The sequence below is a fragment of the Rhinolophus sinicus genome, chromosome X, assembly GCF_036562045.2.
Source record: "Rhinolophus sinicus isolate RSC01 chromosome X, ASM3656204v1, whole genome shotgun sequence".
NCBI lineage: Eukaryota > Metazoa > Chordata > Mammalia > Chiroptera > Rhinolophidae > Rhinolophus > Rhinolophus sinicus.
In genome coordinates, this window is record NC_133768.1 from 45934463 (window position 1) to 45958666 (window position 24204).

Here is a 24204-nt window from a genome sequence, read left to right on the forward strand (position 1 = left end):
GGTGACATAGAAGCCAAAGTAGGGGTTGGATATCTAACTAAAGAGGGAACCATCACACTGTTACTGCTTCCTTTGAAGTGGGAGGTGGATTTCAAACCTGCAAACAGATGAAGCTGAAGTTGCTTGTGAAAGGCCCACTACTTCTTAGCAAGTCTCAGAGTTAAACCAATAAACAGGGAACAGGATCATTCCTTTAAACTCATGTCCTGAACCCACCCTTCTGGATCTCTGCAAAATGGCTGAACATGTCATTTGGTTGCTGTTGGTGAGCCATAACCTGCTTGTTCAGTGTTCTGAAGAATTAACATGGACATAGCAGAGTGAGTTTGAATTTTCTCTACTAGGTCTTTTCAATTTCCAACTTTAATTTGCTTTATTTACAATTAATATCTGTTTGTTGTTGTTCATGCGTTTGAGTGAGAGTCTTGAAATCTGAGACAGCACGTCTCAACTAGTTCAATAAAGATGGTTTCTGCCTGATGTTGATGCCCAATATTCAAGGCCCAAACCATCCAAAAGATGAAGTGTTTTAGTATGAATTGTCCACTTGAGGCCTTTCCTTGATCCTGATTACTGCTCTCACAGCTCTGACATGAGGGTTACACAATGTAGCTCAAATATTCCAACCTAACAGCATTTGTCCTTGTGCCCTGCCCAACAATCCTCTCCATGCTCAACTTTGCCCTTGGGGAATCTTCCTGTCTGTCATTGTCCTCAGGGTACTTTCCCACCTGGAAGACCCACTCCTTTCCTGCTAGTCACATTCCACCAGATCTTTAATACCTAACTGAAATGCTACTTCCTCCATGAGGTTCTTCTAATCACCCTGGCTTTCAGTGGCTCTCTCACGCCTCTTCTCTAGGGCATTGTTGGTAGCACCTTCATATGTAGAATATCTCAGGTCCTCTGAATATTCATGATTTGGGGATATGTCTTATATCTTTTTCTGTCAGTGTTAGCTCCTAAAGCCTGGTTTATCTTGTTCATTCCTATTTCTGCCCTCTACCCTCAGCATGTAGCCCAGGATATGGCATATAATAGGGTTCAGATTGCTAAATGTGAATGAACCCTCTGCCCATTTCTAATTGGGTTGTTTGTTTTTTTGGTGTTGAGTTTAATGAGTTTTTTATACATTTTGGATATTAACCCCTTATCAGATGTATCATTGACAAATATCTTCTCCCATTCAGTAGGATGCCTTTTTGTTTTATTGATGGTTTTCTTTGCCGCAAAAAAACTTTTTAGTTTGATTTAATCCCATGTGTTTATTTTTTCTTTTACTTCCCTTGCCTGAGGGGATATATCAGTAAAAATATGACTAATGATAACGTTTGCAAATTTACTTCGTATATTTTCTCCTAGGAGTTTTATGGTTTCAGATCTTACATTTAAGTCTTTAATCCATTTTGAATTTTTTCTTGTATATGGTGTAAGCAAACAGATATATGAAAAAATGCTCAATCTCACTAATCATTAGAGAAATGCAAATAAAAACCACAATGAGATACCATCTCACACCTGTCAGAATGGCTATCATCAATAAATCAACAAACAAGTGCTGGTGAGGATGTGGAGAAAAGGGATCCCTCATGCACTGTTGATGGTGTTGCAGATTGGTGCAGCCACTATGGAAAACAGTATGGAGGTATCTCAAAAAATCGGAAATGGAACTACCTTATGACCTAGCAATTCCACTCTTAGGTATCTATCCAGAGAAATCCAAAACACCAATTCAGAAAGATTTACGCACCCCTATGTTTATTGCAGTGCTATTCACAATAGCCAAGACATGGAAACAACAGAAATGCCCATCGGTAGATGACTGGATCAAGAAACTGTGGTACATTTCTACAATGGAGTATTACTCGGCCATAAAGAAGAATGAAACCTTACCATTTGCAACAATATGAATGGACCTAGGAAACATTATGCTAAGTGAAATAAGTCAGAGGGAGGAAGACAAATACCATATGATCTCATTTGTATGTGGAATCTAAAGAATAGAATAAATGAACAAACTAATCAGAAACAGTCTCAGAGATATGGAGAAAAAAACAGGGTTGTTAAAAGGGTGGAGGGTGGGGATGAGGGAGAAGGTGAGGGGATTAGAAACACAATCAGTAACCACAAAATTGTAACGGGGATACGGGAAAGGCATTTTGGGGAACATAATCAATAATGCTGTAAAGATTTTGTAGGGTATCTGATGGACACTTGTCTTATTAGGGAGACCACTAGGGATAGTAGATTGGGGGGAAGGGGTTAAAAAAATGTGAATGAGTAACTTGTATCACCTCACTATTCAGGTAAGCATTAGACTTATGTTTTGATTTTGACATATAGATTTTTTTCTGTATTTGTCTCCATCACTGCTAACCACTTAGGGCGGTAAGCTCCCAGAGGGCAGGGATGTAATCTGTATATGTTTTCTTTAAACAGGATCTAGTAGAGTCTTAAACTTGCATTTTCATATAGTGGAAAGACCATTGGCTTTCCAGTCAATAATTATTGGTTAGACTCCTGATTTTACCAATTAACAGCTGTGTAACCTTGGATAAGTTCTTTTACCTCTCTGAAACTTCAATTTCTTTGTCTATAAAATAGAAATGATAATATGTATATTTCAGAGGCATTGTAAGACTGAAAATAAATTACACATGAAAGGCACTTGACATATTTAGTGATTATAAGATTTCCCCCTCCCCTCTTCCTCTTTAATTCCTTTGAGCATAGTCTAGTCACTGGAAGGAAGCTGAAGTGGGCAACCTGTAGGACTGGATTCTAGTCTTTGTTCTGCCATTTACTCACTGTGTATCCTAAGGCAAGTTTCATCCTCTTTGGGCTTGGTTCTTTCATCTGTAAAATGGAGATGGTGATAATTTCTGTTTTCTTTTCCTCATATGTTTATTAAGACAATCAAATATGATAGTAAAAACAAAGAGTTTCTTTAAAATGTCTAAATGTAGGATATAGTTATTGTTATATTCTGGTAAATACTTTTGAGGGATAAAGGCACAACACACAGGCTAACTTGAAATTGACAGAACTCACCTGACTGTGTCCTTATTCATTCAAAATTCATATTGTTCCATTTGGGTCCCTATTTTTTCTATCTGGTCATTTCCAAGACAAATGGCTTTACGTATGGCCAAAACATGAACTGATCAACTATAACGGAATTAACTGTTGTGGACATGATTTCATCTTTGCCTCTGATTCCAGGTCATCTTTACCTGGGTAAGTTAGATCAGAGTTATTTTCCTGAGCATTCTGGGTATCCTCCATTTTGTAGTTTTGGTTTCTTCTCCAGCAAGAATGTATTATCTCAGTGGTCACAAGGAGAGAAAAGTGAGAGAAAAGATTCAAGTGTCATCTTCCTAGCCTCCTGGTGAGTTCATGACTATAGATGAAAAAATCATCAAATGATATTTCTACAAGACAAGGTAGCACTAGATGGGGGATTCCCTATCATTGAAAATGGAAAAGCTTCATACTAAGCTTTTGATATTTAGAAGGAGAAAAACGTAAAGTACTTTTCCAAAACCTAGAGATCTCCAGGAGGTGAGAAAAAATTACTGAAATTCTTCATTGTGGTGAGGTGGGGAATGCTGCCTGCTCTTCCTAATGAGAATCTCAGAAAAGCACAGGGGAAGGGCAGTGTTGGGAAGTGTTGCTGACAAGATTGGCCTTGGCTTTTGTTAGAATGACCAAGAAAAGGACCAACCAAGAAAAGGAGTCATTTGGGATCTACCAGTTTTATCAACTTTATTGAGCTAATATTTACATAGAATAAAATGCACATTTCAATGGACTTTTACAAATGTAAAAGTATCTATGTATATCAGGAGATTTTGAAGCCTCATCTTATGGACTTTTAAACCACAATTTGGTGGTGAGCATGCTATAATGCATACAGATATTAAATGATAATGTTGTACACCTGAAACTTATGTGTTATTAACCAGTATTAACTCAATTAAAAAGAAGTTCTGTCAGAAGGAAGTCTTGATGCAGAAGTATCTGCTCAAAGACAAGGCAAGATCCAGAGGTTGTACATAGAATTCTGTAGTTGTATTATCAGTATATTGGCAAAGGAAAGAATAGTAGGATACAGTTTGCTCTCATAAAGAAGCCTATATAATTGTGGCTTAAAATAAGAGAGTAATAGAGATTTCTGGAGGCAAGCAATCAAGAGCTCTGCTCTATAAGCTCATTGAGGGACCCAGGCTCCTTCTCTCTTACTGCTCCACTACATCTAGGGTATTGTCCTATCCACATTGTCCACCACCACATACATATTTCAAGTATAAGAAAGAGGGACAGTAGGCAATTGAAAAGCACACTCCTACCCTTATAACATGGAACAACTTTAACCCACCATTTTTATTTGCATCCAATTTGTCAGAACATGGTCATATACATAGGAGGGAAGTGAGGATGTATAGTGTTTATTCTGGGCAGCTATGTACCCAGCTACAAACTCCATTAGTGTGTTAGAGAATTTTTATCACAAGACAATTCGCTTTTCCTGCCACAGGTGGTTACTCTAGGCCAAGTGACTGATTGTTAGCTCCTTAGCATGTATCTATGAGGGTTTTGTTCCCTGCACTCACCAGAGAAACTGGAGCCTTCTCTGACCTATCTATTCAGTCTCAGTCAGAAAGTACTCAATAGCCAAGTTTCAGCTGAACAGTCCACCTTTGCCTCTTTGCCTTACCTCTACACCTAACCAGCAGAGATCTGCCAGGCAAGTAAACATGGCCCTTCCCAATGCTCTGATCTCTAAATTTCTCCTTTTTTGTTGTTGTTACAATGCAAAACCTACAAGTTTTGTTTGGGTCTTTCTAGATTTATAGTTGACTGCAAATGTTCCGAACTCTGGGGCTATTTTCATCAAATCCCTCCTGTAAATCACACCATACAAACTGTATTTCTTCCCTTCTTAATCATTCTTTCTCCTCCCCCACTTACCACATCCATCAATCAGGCTGGTCAAGCCAGGACTCAGGGCCCTGATAAGGCTGTCTCTGTATTTCATGTTCCATTTTCCTCTGGAAACTGCTCTGGGAAACCAAGTGCTCCTTGTCAATGAACACAATGGGACTGAGTAATGAACTGCTGCAGTAAAAGGCCAGACCTCTGGAGAAATGGTCTTGAACTCTTCAGATCCCAGTGCAAATTTTCTTGCTCTATAGTTCTGTCTTCTATGGGAAGCAGACTTCCTCCAGGGCATGACTCTCATGAGGAATCCAATGAGGATGGGCATTCATATTCTCCATTTCTTGAGCTTTTAATGCCATGGAATGTCAGAGTGAAAGGGGATTTTTAGAAATCACAAAGCCTAGGTAGTCTAGTTCCCTTCCTTTTATGGATAAACTATGACCCAAAGGAAATAAACATGATATATCCAAGATCACATGGCCAGTCATCAGCAGGATCTGGCCTAGAAGGTAGGTTTCTTGATACATAAAGGTTAATGTGGATTGAGTATTGCTATGTACGATGCTTTCTAAGCACTTATATGTATTAACCCACTTAATCCACACAATAGCCCTATCAAGTGGGTCCTATTATTATCATCTCCATTTTACAGATAAGAAAACTGAAGCCCAGATTGGTTAAGTAATTTGTCCACAGTCACAAAACTAATAAATGGGAGAGTCAGAATTCAAACCTAGGGGGTCAGCTCCAAACCTCATACTCATAAGCACTCTGCTTTCCTGTTACTCAGAGTCTGGCAGGACCTGGAAGATTATTTACCCCTGCCTGTGCCTGACCTATGATTGTTTTCCTCAGTCAGCCCGTGATCATACACTGCAGGTAACACCAAGCCCAGTACTCTTGCCTCAATATCATGCTTGTGCCTTTAATCAGAGAAGGTTTTCTGACTGTCAATACTGTAGGGCTGATTGATTTCCTCTTCTGAAGGATGGTTGGAGTAGCCAAGTCTGTAGCCAGAATTAACAAGGGAATATTTAAAGGAACAGACAGACCCCTGTAGGCCAGTTCTTCCACCCAAATTGTCTTATCTGTCAACTATCTGTCTTACCTGGCAAATACAGAAAACGGCAGACCTTCTCTGGAAATGGCAACAACTGCGTCCTGCTGATCCCAGGAAATTTCCCACCCATAGCCCATCTGCAGAGAGGCAGCTGCAGATTCTGTGAGATGGAACGGCAGTGGATTGTATACTGTAGGCTCGCTGCTGCTGAACTGACTCCTGCAGCCTGCTTTATGCTGTACGTTCTGGCATTTGCAGTGCTGATTGCTCTTCCTGAAGGGGAGTCTTCGCAGCAAGGAGGTCACAGGAGGGGACACATGTACAGTTTTAGTTTATACTGTCCTTTGGAAGCATAGTTTTAAGAAAATGGGAGAGATGCTTCTAGTTATCTATACTCTTCAGAAATTGCAAAAATGTATAGATCATACGTGCCACAGGCTTCTTTGGGGGCACAGGGAAAGAAAGCAAAGCTGAAGACACAAAGAAACTGACAGCCTGCAGAGGGGGAAGGGAAACGAAAGGAGAGCACTTCTGTGAGTCTCTGGAGTGCCATTAATAAGAAGTGTCCCCTTAGCTTCCTTCATGGTGTTTCCTCTTCATCAGCAATTGGCACACCCAGAAAGCATTTCCAGCCCTTATTCAAGGACAAGAAAGTATCTGCCTGACCGTGGCCTGTGATCAACAATAGAGGCAATCTTGTGGTTACCAATTTGTGCTTTCTAATCCCCTTATCTTCTCCCTCTTCCCCACCCCCTCCCAACTAGCAACCATTAGTTTTTCCTCTATATTTCTGTTTATTTTGCTCATTTATTCTTTTCTTTAGATTCCACATATAAGTGAGATCATATGGTATTTGTCTTTCTCCGTCTGACTTATTTCACTTAGCATAATGTTCTCTAGGTCCATCCATATTGTTATAAATGGTAAGATTTCATTCTTCTTTGTGGCTGAGTAATACTCCATTGTATAAATGTCCCACAGTTTCTTAATCCAGTAGTCTACTGGTGGGCATTTCTGTTGTTTTCATGTCTTGGGTGTTGTGAATAGTGCTGCAATTAGCATAGGGGTGCACATATTTTTTCAAATTAGTGTTTTGGGTTTTGCTGGATAGGTACCTAAAAGTGAAATTGCTGGGTCATAAGGTAGTTCTATTTCCAGTGTTTTGAGATACTTCGATACTGATTTCCACAGACGCTGCACCAATCTGCAATCCGACCAACAGTGCATGAGGGATCCCTTTTCTCCACATCCTCACTGGCACTTGTTGTTTGTTGATTTATTGATGATAGCCATTCTGACCAGAGCGAGATGGTATCTTATTGTTGTTTTTATTTGCATTTCTCTAATGATTAGTAAGGTTTGTGGAATATAATCAATAATGTTGTAAAGATTTTGTAGGGTGTCCGATGGATACTTGTCTTATTAGGGAGTCCACTTCATGGATGCTATAGATGCCTGACCACTGTGCTGTACACCTGAAGTTGAAGCTGAGTAATAATTAATGTCAACTATAATTTAATATGTATATAGTCACAGGGTGTGGAGTACCACATAGTGAATAGAGTCAATGAAATTGTAACCACTATATACAACGTCAGAGGGGTAGTAAATTGGGGGAAAGCAGTTATCACTTTGTGAGGGGTGTAAATGTCTAACTACTACATTGTTTTGTACCTGAAACTGATAATAAAAAAGAAATGTCCCCCTCTACTCCCTAGCTTTCTTCATGGTGTTTCCTCTTCATCAGCAATTGGCACACCCAGAAAGCATTTCCAGCCCTTATGCAAGGAAAAGAAAGTATCTGCCTGACCTTGGCCTGTAATTAACAAGAGAGACCATTTTGATCCAAGCAGCTCCTTCAGAAGGATACACTTTTCTGCTGCTGATGTATTGACAAACCCGACCTGGTGTTTCCTCTTGACAAATGTTGGCATAAAGGGGTAGAAGTGAGTTTGCCTCACCACCAGCAGTTCTAGAGTTTGGGGTATTATTTGGCAGAGGTTTGAAAAGAACACGTCTGGGTGTCAACTCTAGATGAAAATGATTTTGGGGGTAAATGGCTGTATGAGATGCAGGAAAGAATTTGGTTTTAGACTTCTTTGTTCCCTCATTCATTTTAGCTCTAAGCCCCATGTATCTAGGGAAGTTATAAATACTTCATTCTCACTCTTTTTCCAGATGTATTCTTGTCAAAGCATCAAAGCAGCTTAATGATTGTCAGAGGCAGTGCTGACATTCAATCACAATGCACTGAGCTACTGGTTAGAACTGTATACTATAGTGGTTGGCTAGGAGTACAGTCTTTGGAACTAAGTGCTTGGGTTAAATCATAACGCTACCACTTACTAAGTGTGTAATCTTGGGCAACTTAATCTCTCTTTTTTAACTTATTTTTATTTATTTATTTTACCTTTGGTAAAATGGGGATAATAGTACTACTTATTGATACTTGTAATATCCCTTAATAAGTGTTAGCCATGCTTGAATCCTATTCACTCTTGTTATTTTTCTGGCCAGCACAGGACTAAGATCCTTTCTGTCTAGGCCCCGTGTCAACAGTTCAAATTTGTGTCAGAATTTTTCTCTTTCAAGCTGTTGGATTTTCGCTACTGACTTTTTTAAAACATGTTTCTTCCTTTAAGTCCAGGAAATATATACAAAGGAGCTTCTTTAGCTTTCCCTTATTTAATCCGCTTTCCTAAATTTTTTAAAGTTTATTTTACTTCTAAAGCATAGTTTCTTTACAAACCCAAGTTCCATAACCTCTTGCTCCAAAGCAATAGCAAGGTGTACATGTTCTCAGTTCGAGGTCTTCTCAGTTCAGCCATTAGTGCATCCAACCCTTAGGTATATTTTCATTATTTTGGCCCGATCCAAATTAAACTGTTACTCTTGTTAACAACCACAGAATTCAGAAGAGGGATCACACAGTCCTCAGATGCACCCATGCTGTCTCTGTGTTACTCTGTACTTTTTGTGTACACCCCAAACTCTCTCCACCTGGCATTCACATTGAATTTGAACATATTTTGTTAGACATGACAACTCCCAGCCCTTTTTCTCTCTGTTTCCTGAGAACCACCCCTCCATCACTTCCAAGGAAAACAAACTCTTAGCCAATGGGGCAGAAGTCCAGAAAATCTGAGCAAGCTTAAGTTGAAGGGAGAAACACTGAGAGACCAGCAGAAGGGCATGTGCTAAGTGAACGGGGTTTGGAGGTCATCATCCCTAACATTAGAGAGACATGCACATTTCTTCTCCCTTTTTCTTTCCCTTTGTCTGCAGTTGGTACGTGTGAGGCTCCAGAGGGTGATTATGATCTAGCAGAAAGTGAACCTGACCAGAGCCAGATATTTGACTTTTGAATGTAGTTAGTCCCAGGTGTTCCCTGGATCAAACTTGTGTGGCTTTTAGGCAAGGCAACTTCTGGGTCTTGGTCTTTCTCATAAGAAAAATGGAGTTAATAACATATCATTCATGGAGATGCTAGAAGTAATTTATGGGTGTGTGTATATAACATGTTTGGCAGAATAGAAAAACACTAAGTAAAATTTAGGAGGGACTCCTTAACCCATCCCTAGGAGCCCAGAGACAACAGTTATGAGAGTATGTGTATGAGTGTTCACTTGTACTTGTGGGGTAAAGTCCTTCCTGCATATAAAAGACTGTGTTCCAGGTGTACCTGGTTTACCATTTTTTTATTAGTTTCAGGTGCACAAGACAAAGCAATACTTAGACATTTATGATTTATATACCTCACACTGTGTGAACCCCCCTTTCCCCATCCACTATCCCTCTGACATCGCACAGAGCCATTACATTTCCACTGTCTATATTCCTAATGCTGTACTCCGCTTCCTGTAACCATATACATACACACATATATAAAATAATAGTTGGCATTCATTATTATTCAGCTTCAGGTGTACAGTGCAGAGATTAGGCATCTACATCATCCCTGAGGTGGTCTCCCAAATGGGACAAGTGTCCATCGGATACCCTACAAAATCTTTACATGATTGATTACATTCCCCAAATTAATATTCAAAACCCCATGGCTGTCTTGTGGTTACCGACTATTTTCTAACCCCCTCACCTTCCCCCTTATCTCCCCCCACCTATCTAGCAACCCTCAGTTTTTCCTCTATGTCTCCAAAACTGTTTCTGATTAGTTCATTCACTTATTCTTTTCTTTAGATTCTGCATATAAGTGAGATCATATGGTATTTGTCTTTCTCTGTCTGACTTATTTCACTTAACATAATGTTCTCTAGGTCCATCCATGTTGTTGCAAATGGTAAGATTTCTTTCTTCTTTATGGCTGCGTAATACTCCATTGTATAAATGTACCACAGTTTCTTAATCCAGTCATCTACCGATGGGCATTTTGGTTGTTTCCATGTCTTGGCTATTGTGTATAGTGCTGCAATAAACATAGGAGTGCATAAAGATTTTTGAATTGGAGTTTTGGATTTCTCTGGATAGATACCTAGGAGTGGGATTGCTGGATCATAAGGTAGTTCTATTTTCAGATTTTTGAGATACCTCCATACAGTTTCCCATAGTGGCTGCACCAATCTGCATTCCCACCAACAGTGCACAAGCATTCCCTTTTCTCCACATCCGCACCAGCACTTGTTCTTTGTTGGTTTATTGATGATAGCCATTTTCACTGGGGTGAGGTGGTATCTCATTGTGGTTTTTATTTGCATTTCTCTGATGGTTAGTGAGGTTGAGCATTTCTTCATATATCTGTTTGCCATCTGTATGTCCTTTTTAGAAAAATGTCTCTTCATGTCCTCTGCCCATTTTTTAATTGGGTTGTTTGTTTTTTTGGAGTTGAGTTGAGTGACTTTTTTATAAATTTGTGATATTAACCCCTTATCTGATATATCACTGGCAAACATCTTTTCCCATTCAGTAGGATCCCTTTTTGTTCTATTGATGGTTTCCCTTGCTGTGAAAAAACTTTTTAGTTTGATGTAATCCCACATGTTTATTTTTTCTCTTACTTCCCTCGTGCAAGGGGATATATCAGTAAAAATCTTAATCCGGGTAATGTCTGTGAAGTTTCTTCCTATATTTTCTTCTAGGAATTTTATGGTTTCAGATCTCACATTTAAGTCTTTAAGCCATTTCGAATTTATTTTTGTATATGGTGTAAGGAGGTGGTCCACCTTCATTTTTTTGCATGTGCCTGTCCAGGTTTCCCAGCAACATTTATTGAATAGACTGTCTCTACCCCACCGTACATTCTTGCTTCCATTATCGTAGATTAAATGGCCATATAGCCATGGATTTATTTCTGGGCTCTCTATTCTGTTCCATTGATCTATGTGTCTGTTTTTATGCCAGTACCATGCTGTTTCGATTACTGTAGCCTTGTAGTATAATTTGATGTCAGGTATTGTTATACCTCTCACTTTGTTCTTATTTCTCAAGACTGCTGAGACTATCCGGGGTCTTTTATGGTCCCATATAAATTTTAAGATTATATGTTCTATTTCTGTGAAAAACGTCATTGGTATTTTGATAGGAATTGCTTTGAATCTGTATATTGCCTTAGGCAGTATGGACATTTTAACTATATTAATTCTTCCTATCCATGAACATGGTATGTGTTTCCATCTATTTGTATCTTCTTTCATTTCTTTCTTCAGTGTCATAATTTTCTGAGTACAGATCTTTTACTTCTTTGGTTAAATTTATTCCCAGGTATTTTATAGTCTTTGGAGCAATTGTAAATGGGATTGTTTTTTTTTTAATTTCTCCTTCTGATATTTTATTATTGTTATTTACAAATGGAACTGAATTCTGAATATTGATTTTGTATCCTGCTACTTTACTAAATTCATCTACCAGCTCTAATAGTTTCTTGGTGGAGTCTTTAAAGTTCTCTATATATAGTATCATGTCATCTGCAAAGAGTGTTAATTTAACTTCTTCATTCCCAATTTGGATGCCTTTTATTTCTTTTTCTTGTCTGATTGCTGTGGCTAGAACTTCCAGCACTATGTTGACTAGAAGTGGAGAAAGTGGGCAACCTTGCCTTTTTCCTGATCTTAAGGGGAATGGTTTTAGGTTTTTCCCATTGAGTATGATGTTATCTGTTGGTTTATCGTATATGGCCTTTATTATGTTGAGATATGGTCCCTCTATTCCCACTTTCTTCAGAGTTTTTATCATAAATGGCTGCTGAATTTTGTCAAATGCTTTTTCTTCATCTATTGATACGATCATATGAGTTTTTTTCATTTTGTTATGTGGTGTATCACAGAAATTGATTTGTGGATGTTGAACCACCCTTGCATACCTGGGATGAATCCCACCTGATCATGGTGTATGACCTTTTTAATGTATTGCTGAATTCTGTTTGCTAATATTTTGTTGAGGATTTTTGCGTCTATGTTCATTAGCGAATTGGGCCTGTAGTTTTCTTTTTTTGTGGTGTCTTTGTCTGATTTTTGGATCAGGGTGATAGTGGCTTCGTAAAAAGTGTTTGGGAGTCTTCCCTCCCTCTGGATTTTTTGGAAGAGTTTGAGGAGAATAGGTGATAATTCTTTTTTGAACGTTTTATAAAATTCACCTGTAAAGCCATCTGGTCCAAGGCTTTTGTTTTTTGGGAGATTGTTGATTACTGATTCAATTTCCTTGGTGGTAATCAGTCTATTCAGGTTTTCTGTTTCTTCTTGAGTTAGCCTTGGAAGACTGTACGCCTCTAGAAAATTGTCCATTTCTTCCACATTGTCAAATTTGTTGGCATACAGTTGCTCATAGTAATTTCTTAAATTTTTTTTGTATTTCTGTGGTGTCTGTTGTCACTTCTCCTCTTTCATTTCTGATTTTATTCATCTGAGTCCTCTCTCTCTTTTTTTAATGAGTCTTGCTAAAGGTTGGTCAATTTTGTTTATCTTCTCTTAGAACCAACTCTTGGATTCATTGATCTTTTGTATTGTTTTTCTGGTTTCTATTTCACTTATTTCCACTCTGATCTTTATTATCTCCTTCCTTGAACTCCCTTTGGGCTTATTTTGCTGTTCTTTTTCCAGATCCCTTAAGTGTGAAGATAAACTGTTGATTAGTGATGTTTCTTGTTTCTTTAGGTAGGCCTGCAATGCTATGAATTTCCCTCTTAGGACTGCTTTCACGGCATCCCATAGATTTTGGGTCATCGTGTTTTCATTTTCGTTTGTCTCGAGATATCTTTTGATTTCTTCCTTGATCTCCTGCTTGACCCATTCATTATTTAGTAACATGTTATTCAGCCTCCATGAATTTGTGTGTCTTCCAGTTTTTTTCCTGTAGTTCATTTCTAATTTCATAGCACTGTGGTCAGAGAAGACAATTGGTATGATTTCAATTTTCTTAAATTTATCAAGACTTGTTTTGTGGCCTAACATATGGTCTATCTTGGAAAATGTTCCATGTGTGCTTGAGAAGAACGTGTATTCTGCAGCATTGGGGTGAAATGCTCTGAAAATATCGATTAAATCCAAGTGGTCCAATGTATCATTTAAGGCTGTTGTTTCCATATTGATTTTCTGTCTGGAAGACCTGTCCCTTGTTGTCAGAGGTGTGTTGAAGTCCCCTACTATGATAGTGTTACTGTTGATCTCTGTCTTTATGTCAGTCAATATCTGTTTTATATATTTAGGTGCTCCTATGTTGGGTGCATAGATGTTTACTAGGGTTATGTCCTCTTGTCGGATCGATCCCTTTATTATTATATAGTGCCCATCTTTGTCTTTTAATATTTTCTTCATTTTAAAGTCTATTTTGTCAGAAATAAGTATTGCAACTCCAGCTTTTTCTCATTTCCATTTGCATGAAATATCTTACTCCAACCCTTCACTTTCAGCCTGTGTGTGTCTTTTGATCTGAGGTGAGTCTCTTGTATACAGCATATACAAGGGTCTTGCTTTCTTATCCACTCAGCCACCCTATGTCTCTTAATTGGAGCATTTAATCCATTTACATTTAAAGTGATTATTGATAGATACATAGTTATTGCCATTTTTAAATTTGTAGTTAGATTGTTTTCATCTTTCTTCTATTTACAGAAGTCCTTTTAGTATTTCTTGCAATGCTGGCTTGGTGGTAATAAATTCCTTTAGCTTATTCTTTTCTGGGAAGCTCTTTATCTCTCCATCAACTTTAAATGATAGCCTTGCTGGATAAAGCAATCTAGGTTGTAGGCCTTTGTTTTCCATCACTTTGAGTATCTCCTGCCACTCCCTCCTGGCCTTCAATGTTTCTGCAGAAAAGTCACTTGATAGTCTTATGGGAGGGAGTTCCCTTGTATGTAACCCTCTGTCTTTCTCTTGCTGCTTTTAGGATTCTCTCTTTGTCTTTAACCTTTGCCATTTTAACTATAATGTGTCTTGGTGTGGACCTGTTTGGGTTTATCCTGGTTGGAACTCTCTGCACTTCCTGGGCTTGTATGTTGGTTTCCTTCATCAGGTTAGGGAAGTTTTCAGACATTATTACTTCAAATATGTTCTCAATCCCTTGCTTCCTCTCTTCACCTTCTGGTATTCCTATGATGCACATGTTGTTGCACTTGATGTTATCCCATAGGTCTCTTAAACCATCTTCATTGTTTTTTTATTCTTTTTTCTTTCTGTTGTTCTGTTTGTGTGATCTCTGCTGACTTGTCTTCTAAGTCACTGATTCGATCCTCTGCTTCATCTAACCTGCTGTTAATTCCTTCAAGTGAGTTCTTTATTTCAGTAACTGTGTTCTTTAGTTCTAACTGGTTGTTCATTATGATTTCTACATCCTTCTTTATGTCATCTCTAAGCTCCTTAAACATTCTTATCATCAGTGTTCTGAACTCTGTCTCTGATAGGTTGGTTACCTCTGTTTCATTTGGTTCCATTTCTGGAGGTTTCTTCTGTTCTTTTATTTGGGACATGTTTCTTTGTTTCCCCATTCTGGCTGACTCTCTGTGTTTGCTCCGATGTATTAGGTAGATCCCCTAGAGTTCTTAGTTCTTGCTGGGTTATCTTATGTAGTATGTGTTCTTTATATTTGACTTGCACTACTTCGTTCTTCTCCTCTGTATGTGCTCCAAAGATGACTCTTGTGTTGTGTATATTGTCCTGTTAAAGAAGATCTTTAATTGCTTTTCGCTTGTGAGTAGGTGGGGTTAACTCCTAGACTGACTAGTTGTGAGACTTGGCTCTGCCCACTGCAGGGTGTTCTGCTGCGTGAGAGTTGACCACTTAAATGTGGTTTGGCCTCTATGGGCTCTTGTGCCTGTAGAGAATTCCCTCTGGGTGTGTCCCTTGTAGGTCAAACCCGGTAGTACTCTGTTTTCGTCTGGAGTTGGCCTCTGGGTATGTTGAATCTTGTGCCTCTTAAGCTGCGCCCGGTAGGGCAATTTCAGAACAAAGCAAATCACCAAGCACAACAACAACAGCAGCAGCAAAGAAAAAATCAAATACATTCACATGTAAAAACAACCAACAACCCCCACTCAACACAGGCAAAGATATCAAAGATATAAAGAAAAAAAAAAAAACCAAAACGAAAAGCAGCGCCAGTCTTGGCTTACGCCCACCAAGTAATCTCCAGGTTTTCCTCTGCTCTACCAAAGAGTCCCCTGCGTATTGTGCAGGCAGAGTCGGTCACCTGGTGCCCAGAGTGACATTGGGACTGCAGATTTAGATGTGTGGGCCTGAGGGGTCTGGATGGTAGTTTTTACAAAGCCAGTGCAGTTTCTGCTCTTGCCTGCACATATGCACACTGAGAGTAGCACCACCAGCCCTGTGTTCAGTTCTCCTGAGTCTTAGGGCACTTCTTCCGTGTGTGTGTGTGTGTGTGTGTGGCGGGCAGGAGATATCTGAGCTGCTAAAAGCTGGGAGCTGCATCTGCCACTTACTGCTGATCCCTGGGTGTGCCTCTGCAGTTGTTAATTGCCTTGCCCTAGGCAGGCCAGAATGGGTGGGGGCTGGGGATGAAGGGGTCTTTTCTCTCCCAGCCCAGCCATGTTGCAGTCTTCCTGCAGGCCAGAAAAGGTGGTGGTTGGGGGCAGAGGAGACCCCTCTCTCCTAGCCCAGCAAAAACCACACTCTTCCCAGCCTCCTCCCTGGGCCAGAGCCATCTGCCAGTCTTCCTAGAGCCCAAGCACCAAGGCTCCTTTGCAATCTGACACCACTCCTCAGTTCAGGGGCCAGTTCAAGTCTCTGGAAGGGCGTGGGCAGGATTGGAAGAGCGGGGGAGGGGCCCAGGTATGGAGTTTGTGTCCTTTGTCCAGCCTAGGGCTTATCTTGAGGTATCAGCTGAGGTTATTGCCTCAAATGCTAGATATGCTGCCCCCTTGGCGGGAGAGATCAGCTGTGGGACGCAGGGGAAGAGCCCACCTCCTGGCTATTATGTTCTCTGTTCCGTCCTGGGATCCCCTGCGACTCTGCAGCTGCGGGTGTCGCCGACGTTTCCAACGCCTCAGATGCCGGCCGTGTTTCCGCAACCGTAGTTGCGGCCGCGTTTCCACAGCCACAGATTTGGGCCTCACCTCCACAGCCAAAGGTGCAGGCCAAGTCCCCACAGCCGTAGATGCGGATCACATCTCCACTCTGCTCCCTTCCCTCTTCCGCTGCTCGCCCAATTTTCCCACCTGCACGAGTAATCCTTGCATGAGTGTCTTAGCTGTTCTGCGTGATGAGCAGAGAGTCCTTTGATGGGTTATAGATGTCCCGTTTCTGATAAGATCCGGAGGAGAACTCAAAAAGTGCGCCCCGCTGCCGCCATTCCTATGACATCACCCCTGGTTCACCATTTGATTAAACTTCTCTCACCAGAAAAGGCAAATTTCCCCCCAAAATAGGAGTTGGGGACTATAAATAGTATTATTAAAGAATTCTGGCTTCTACAAAAGCATTTTTCAAAAAACAAAACCAAAACCAACAGCTAGTTGTTGTACTTGGGCTACCAAGCTGTACTGAACACAAGTGTCCTGGGAGCTCATGGAAATATTTCTCTGTCTCCACACACACAATTTTATATTCCCAGGTAGAACCCAGATGCAGGAGACAGTTTCTTAGCCTTGATTATTTATGTCAGTGGTGGACATTATAGGCACCAAGACAGAAAATTAAGGAAATTATTGCTGTGAAATAATCACTATCATCATCATCATCATCATCATCACTTAATGAGTAACATGTTTTCAATATATTAACTAATTTATTCTCACCTCAAACCTATGTGATAAGTTTTGTTATTATCCCCGTTATATATATAAGACAACTGTGGCAGAGTTAAGTAATTTCCCCATGGTTACATAGGTAATAAATGGTAGAACTGGCTCCCAAACCCAGGTGGTCTGCCTCCACATTCTGTGTTCTTAACCTCTGCACTAGATATGATGAATTACTGAAATATTCCAAACCACATAATTTATTAACTCAACAAGCATTTATTAAATTGATTACTCCCTTGTGTGGGCTCCCACAGCTTTTTCATACCTTTTGTAGCATTTAATATTTTCAATGCAAATATTTTTTGATGTCTGTTTTTCTTACTAGACTGGGAGCTCTTTGAGGGTAAAGACCATGCCTGAAGCCTGTTTCACTCACGGTATCACTTATACTAGAACATGGCATGTTCTTTGAGCTGGCCATGGGGCAACCTCTGCTATGTGCTTTGGAGTCAGGTAAATAAACACAGTCTCCAGCATCAGGGAGCTCCCAATCTCTGAGATGGCCAGACATAGGAAAGATGGCATTCCATCATAAGGCAGAGTGAAATGAGACCTGTAATTATTGTCCGTACAGTTTGTTGCTGGAACCTCAGGTAAAGGGTGAATTAATTCTCAATGAACCTGGAATAAAATGTTCTGGGTAATATTGCTATGAAATATAATGTAAAATAACACCATCACTCAATACAATTTAGCTTTAGTTTTATTTTAGTCAATTTCTTAGACATTTTGGCATTAGGGCATTAGCCCTGGTATTCAGAGAAAGATAAACTATACTTCATAGATGCAAACAGCACAGTTTAATGTAATGAGCCATTAAAGACACACATCAGAGTCATGCAGACCCAAGGTTGAATCCCAGCCCTTACACTTATATGCTATCTGACTCTGAATCTCAGGTTTCTTTTCTTTAGCCTTGGTTTTCTGAATTGCTGAAAAAGATAATAATAGTACCTACCAGATGGATTTGTTGTGTTAATCAATGGGTTAAAATAAATAAAACTATTAACAGATTTAGTAGGTACTGAATAAATAATAGTTTCCTTTCATTTCAAACAATTAACAATAAATATATTTGTTTGCTGGCTTATTTACTTAAGTTTTATTAGTTATTTTGAATAGGCAATTTATTCTCATAATATGTAATTGAAAACATATGTAAGGGTGTTGTACAGGTCAGCTGCAGCTTCAAAAATGCTTCCTAGCAAAGTAACCCCAAACCCAGCACCAGTATCACATATATTAAACAAAGGACTTCTATGATAGTATCTGCAAATAACTCTCAGAACTGAAAAAAGAAAAAAAAAGACAAATACCACCCCCACCAAAGACACAAATATTTGAACAGACACTTCTTAAAAGAAGTTATATGGGTGGCCAATAATCATATGAGACTATGTACTACATTATTAATCATCAGAGAAATGCAAATTAAACCCCAATTAGATACTTCTGCATACCCTTTAGATTGGTTATAATTATAAAATACTGACCATATGAAATGTTCGCAAAAATGTGGGTCAAATGGAACTCCCATTCTCTTGCTAGTGAGAATGCAAAATGGTCTAAACACTTTGGAAAACAGTTTGTCAGATTCTTAAAAAGCTAAACATATGCCCATTACATGCCCCAATCATTCCACCCCTAAGTATTTATCTAAGATAAATGACACTGTATATCCACACAAAGACTTACATGAATGCTCATAGCAGCTCTATTCATAATAGCACCAAATCGGAAACAACCCAAATGTCCATGAACAGGTGAATAAACAAAATGCGATATATCCAAGCAATGGAAAACTGCTTGGAAATATAAAAGACGGGACTTTCGATATATACTATAACAGGAATGTGTTTCAAAGTCATTATTCTGAATGAACGAAGCCAAGTATGAGAGTATATACAATTCAATTTATTTAAAATTGTAGAAAATTCAAACTGATCTATAGTGAAAGAAAGCATATCATTGGTTGCCTGGGGCAGGGGTGGAGAGAAAGATGGATTACAAAGGGGTACAGGGAAACTTGGGAGTGATAGATAATTATCTTCATTGAAGTGATAGTTTCATGTGTGTATTCATACATTAAAACTGATAAAATTGTAAAATTTAAATTTGTGCTGTTTTTTACTTTAATTATACCTAATTAAGTTATGTTTAAACAACATCAGTGCCATACCATATTAAATATTTACTTCTTGCTCATGCAACTGTGAGACTTCTGGTGTTCTGATGATTTAGAGTGATTCTACTGGGTTTAGCTTGAGCCTGTGGGGCCTAGGTCTGCTCCAGTTGTCTCTCATTTTTCTTGGACCAGCAACCTACCTAGGTCCAGTTTTGTTATAGTGATGGCAGAAGAGGAAGTGATTGAATAAGAACATGCAGTGTCTTTTAACACTTCAGAGTGACATTGGTGCACTATCATTTCAATCCAAATTCCATTCTCTAAAATCAAGTCACATGACCAAGACCAACATCAGTGAGTTGGGAAAATAGAGTTTTTGAACTCTATTGGGTAGTATGGAAAAGTAATTGCAAACAGTGATTCAGAACATCACAGGTGTATACAGTGAAAAGCCCCCATTACATCCACTATTCTCTACCATCCCAGTTTCCCTCCCTGGAGACAACCACCAACACCTAATTTTTTTGTGTGTCTTCCAGTTATATGCCTGCATAAGTTAATATCTACATTTTCTTCTTTTACATAAATGGTTATATGCTATACATACTGTTTTTATTTTATTTATTTTGGAGACTGCTCTATAATATTATATAAAAAGCTTCTTTTTTTCTGTTTTACTTCTGTATATGCCCTCATATGTAGGTACCATAATTGGTAGGTACCATAATTGGTAGGTACCATATGTAATGTAGGTACCATAGGTACCTCATATGTAGGTACCAGTCCCTTATCTATAGGCATTTTAGCTATTTCTAATAGTTTGCTATTACAGAAAATCCAGCAATTGGCTTCACGTACACATCAATTTATACATATGGAATGATATTTGGATACATCTGATGACTAACTTAAAACATTCTAAAAGCAATAAATTTTATTTTGGTTCAGGTCTTGCCAGTAAAGAGACACTGATGAAACCAGAACTGAGCATTCTTGGAGATCAAGTGGTGATCCAGGCTGGTGGAATATTTGACATAACCTGCAGGTAATAATACCAAGGCCCTTGAACTTTCCCTGATTAAAAGAACCATGGTAGGGAGCTCAGAAAATTTTTTTTTTATCACACGCCATATTCTTTATTCCTTTTACAACAATAGATAATAAGTTCTGAAAGGTCATATTTCTTGCTATAAGTTTTCACAACGTGTACTTCTCTGGGTGGAGCTGGTTAACTTTTAAGCTGAATCCAGGTGTCTGTCTTTGGTTCCCTTTTCTTATCATTAACTTTTTCACACATTTCAAGAAACTAATTTGACTTTTAAAGTCCTTAATATGCAGAATGTACATTAATTCTTTTGGCAAGGATCTTGCTCTTAACTTATTTGTTTATAACAATGCCAGTAGCACAGCATGTTACAACTGGAGCAGACCTAGGAAATGTTACCTATTTCCTTGATATCTACAGCATCACATTTCTTGTAGATTCACCTGTATGTGGCCAAAGGAACAATTTCATGTTTTTAAAAAAATATCTAGAGAACTAAAAGTGGGTTCCTCTTCTCTTTCCCTTTGTGTTCTTCATTTTGATGATTATTAGAAGATGAAAATTCTAGTAGAAAGAGGATAAGTTCAGTTTGAATGATCCAGGGAGAATCTTACACTATATGAACAGTAAGTATGGGGGTGGGGGAAAAAAAGCAGGTTAGAGATGGAGATGTGAGAATCACTCAAACAAACTGGAGGAAAGTTGAAACTATATGAATAGAGGAGCATAATAAGGGAGTGTGTGTTGAGTGAGGAGAGGAAAAGGTATACGTCATAATCTTGAGAAGCCCTTGTGCTTCAAGATTGCATGGGCAGGAAGGGTATTTGGAATAGTGCATGAATAATGAGTAAGAGGAATAAACAAGAGAGAATTGTGATAAGGGAGAGGAAGTTTTAAAGAAAAAAGGAGTGGTCAAATTCTGTGGCAGATACATGTGTAGGTGCTCAATAAATGTGTATTGACTCTAACTGAACTGAAAGCAGAGTACAGCGCCTCCTCCTTCTTTAAGCTAGCCAATGCCTCAGTGTATAGGTAAAGGTTAGGTTGTAATGTATGCAGTAGGAAACCCAAGTTAACAGTGGGTTTTAGAAATAAAGTTGAATTAAAAAGACCAAAAGGTGGATATCTGGGGCTAACATCCCAGTCCCATGCAATCATTAGAAACTCAGACTCCTGTATTGTAATCTTCATTAACTAACAGCTTCCACTATGTGGTCCAAAACGGCTACTCAAACTCCATCCACCATGTCTGCATTCAAGCTAGTTGAAAAAAGGAAGGTAAAGAAAGACATGCCCTCTCTCTCTCTCTCTCTCTCTCTCTCTCTCTCTCTCTCTCTCTCTCCCTCCCTCTCTCTCTCTTACTTTCGCTCTCACTCTTGCTTGCTCTCTGCTCAAAGACTTAATTTTATTTTATTTTTCAACAATTTTATATTGTTTCATTTACAGCTGATGAAATATTAGTTTCAAGTGTACAACATAGTGATTAGACATTTATACAACTTATGAGGTGATCACCTGATGAATCTAGTACGAATTTGACACCGTACATAGTTACTACAATATTATTGTCTGTATCCCCTATGCTATGACATCCCAGTGACTATTTCGTAAATGCCAACTTGTACTTCTTAATCCCTTTCTCCTTTTCATCCATCACACGAATGCCCCTCCCATCCGGCAACTATCAAAATGTTCTCCATATCTGTGAATTTCCTTCTGTTTGTTTGTTTATTTTGTTTTGTTTTTAGATTCCACATATAAACATATAAGTGAAATAATATGGCATTTTGCTTTATTTTTTTTCTGATTTTTTTTTAATTTATTGGGGTGACAATTGTTAGTAAAATTACATAGATTTCAGGTGTACAATTGTGTATTACATCATCTATAAATCCCATTGTGTGTTCACCACCCAGAGTCAGGTCTCCTTACATCACCATATATTTGATCCCCCTTACCCTCATCTCCCACCCCCCACACCCCTTACCCTCTGGTAACCACTAAACTATTGTCTGTGTCTATGAGCATCTGTTTCTCATTTGTTTGTCTTGCACTTTTGTTGTTTTTGGTTTATATACCACACATCAGTGAAATCACATGGTTCTCTGCTTTTTCTGTCTGACTTATTCCACTCAGCATTACACTCTCAAGATCCATCCATGTTGTAACAAATGTTCCTATATCATCTTTTCTTACCGCCGAATAGTATTCCATTGTGTATATATACCACAGCTTCTTTATCCATTCATCTATCGAAGGACATTTTGGTTGTTTCCATGTCTTGGCCACTGTAAACAAAGCTGCAATGAACATTGGAGCACACGTGTCTTTATCGCTAAATGTTTTCAGATTTTTTGGGTAGATACCCAGGAGAGGGATTGCTGGGTCATATGGCAATTCTATTCGTAATTTTTTGAGGAACCTCCACACTGCCTTCCATAACGGCTGCACCAGTCTGCATTCCCACCAACAGTGTATGAGGGTTCCTTTTTCTCCACAGCCTCTCAAAGACTTAAGCATAAGACCTGACACAATAAACTGCGTAGAAGAAAACTTAGGTACTAAACTTATGGACCTTGGGTTCAAAGAGCATTTTATGAATTTGACTCCAAAGGCAATGGAAGTAAAAGCTAAAATAAATGAATGGGATTATATGAAACTTAAAAGCTTCTGCACAGCAAAAGAAACCATTGACAAAATAAAGAGGCCACCAACTGAATGGGAGAAGATTTTTGCAAACAGTGCCTCCGATAAGGGGCTAGTATCCAGAATATACAAGGAACTCATGCAACTCAACAACAAAAAAACAAACAACCCAATTGAAAAATGGGCAGAGGACCTGAAGTGACATTTTCCAAAAAGGGCAAAGAAATGGCAAATAGACATATGAAAAAATGCTCAACATCACTAATCATCTGAGAAATGCAAATAAAAACCACAATGAGATATCACCTCACCCCAGTCAGAATGGCTATCATCAACAAGACAAATAGTAACAAATATTGTTCTTTTTTCTTAAGATTGCTTTGGCTATTCGGGGTCTTTTGTGGTTCCAAACAAATCTGATGATTTTTTGTTCTATTTCTTTAAAATATGCCATTGGGATTTTGATGGGGATTGCATTGAATCTGTATATTGTTTTGGGTAATATGGCCATTTTAACTATGTTGATTCTTCCAATCCATGAGCACGGAATGTCTTTCCATTTCTTTGTGTCTTCTTCAATTTCTTTCAAAAATGTCTTATAGTTTTCAGCATATAGGTCTTTCACATCCTTGGTTAAGTTTATTCCTAGGTATTTTATTCTTTTTGCTGCAATTGCAAAAGGAATTGTTTTTGTATTTCTTTTTCTGAGATTTCATTGTTAGTATATAGGAAGGCAATGGACTTTTGTACGTTGATTTTGTAGCCAACTTTACTGTATTCGTTGATTGTTTCTAATAGCTTTTTGGTGGAGTCTTTAGGGTTTTCTATATATAGCATCATGTCATCTGCAAAGAGTGATAATTTAACTTCTTCATTCCCAATTTGGATGCCTTTTATTTCTTTCTCTTGCCTGATTGCTCTGGCAAGGACTTCCAACACTATGTTGAAAAGCAGAGGTGATAGGGGACATCCCTGTCGTGTTCCTGAACGTAGAGCAAAGGGCTTCAGTTTTTCTCCATTAATTATGAGATTAGCAGAGGGCTTGTCATATATGGCCTTTATTATGTTAAGGTATTTTCCTTCTATACCCATTTTATTAAGTGTTTTAATCATAAATGGATGTTGTATCTTGTCAAATGCTTTTTCTGCATCAATTGATATAATCATATGATTTTTGTCCTTTA

At 38.7% G+C, this 24204-nt stretch overlaps 1 protein-coding gene across 1 annotated transcript in view; it reads left to right on the top strand.

The window, feature by feature from the left end:
* The window catches only part of LOC109436875 (vascular endothelial growth factor receptor kdr-like), a 315706-nt gene that overhangs the window by 56919 nt on the left and 234583 nt on the right, over positions 1–24204 (top strand). Inside the window, exon 3 of the mRNA XM_074323230.1 lies at positions 20278–20374. Within this exon, the coding sequence (XP_074179331.1) occupies positions 20278–20374 (97 nt within the window). The remainder of the gene's footprint in view (positions 1–20277; positions 20375–24204) is intronic.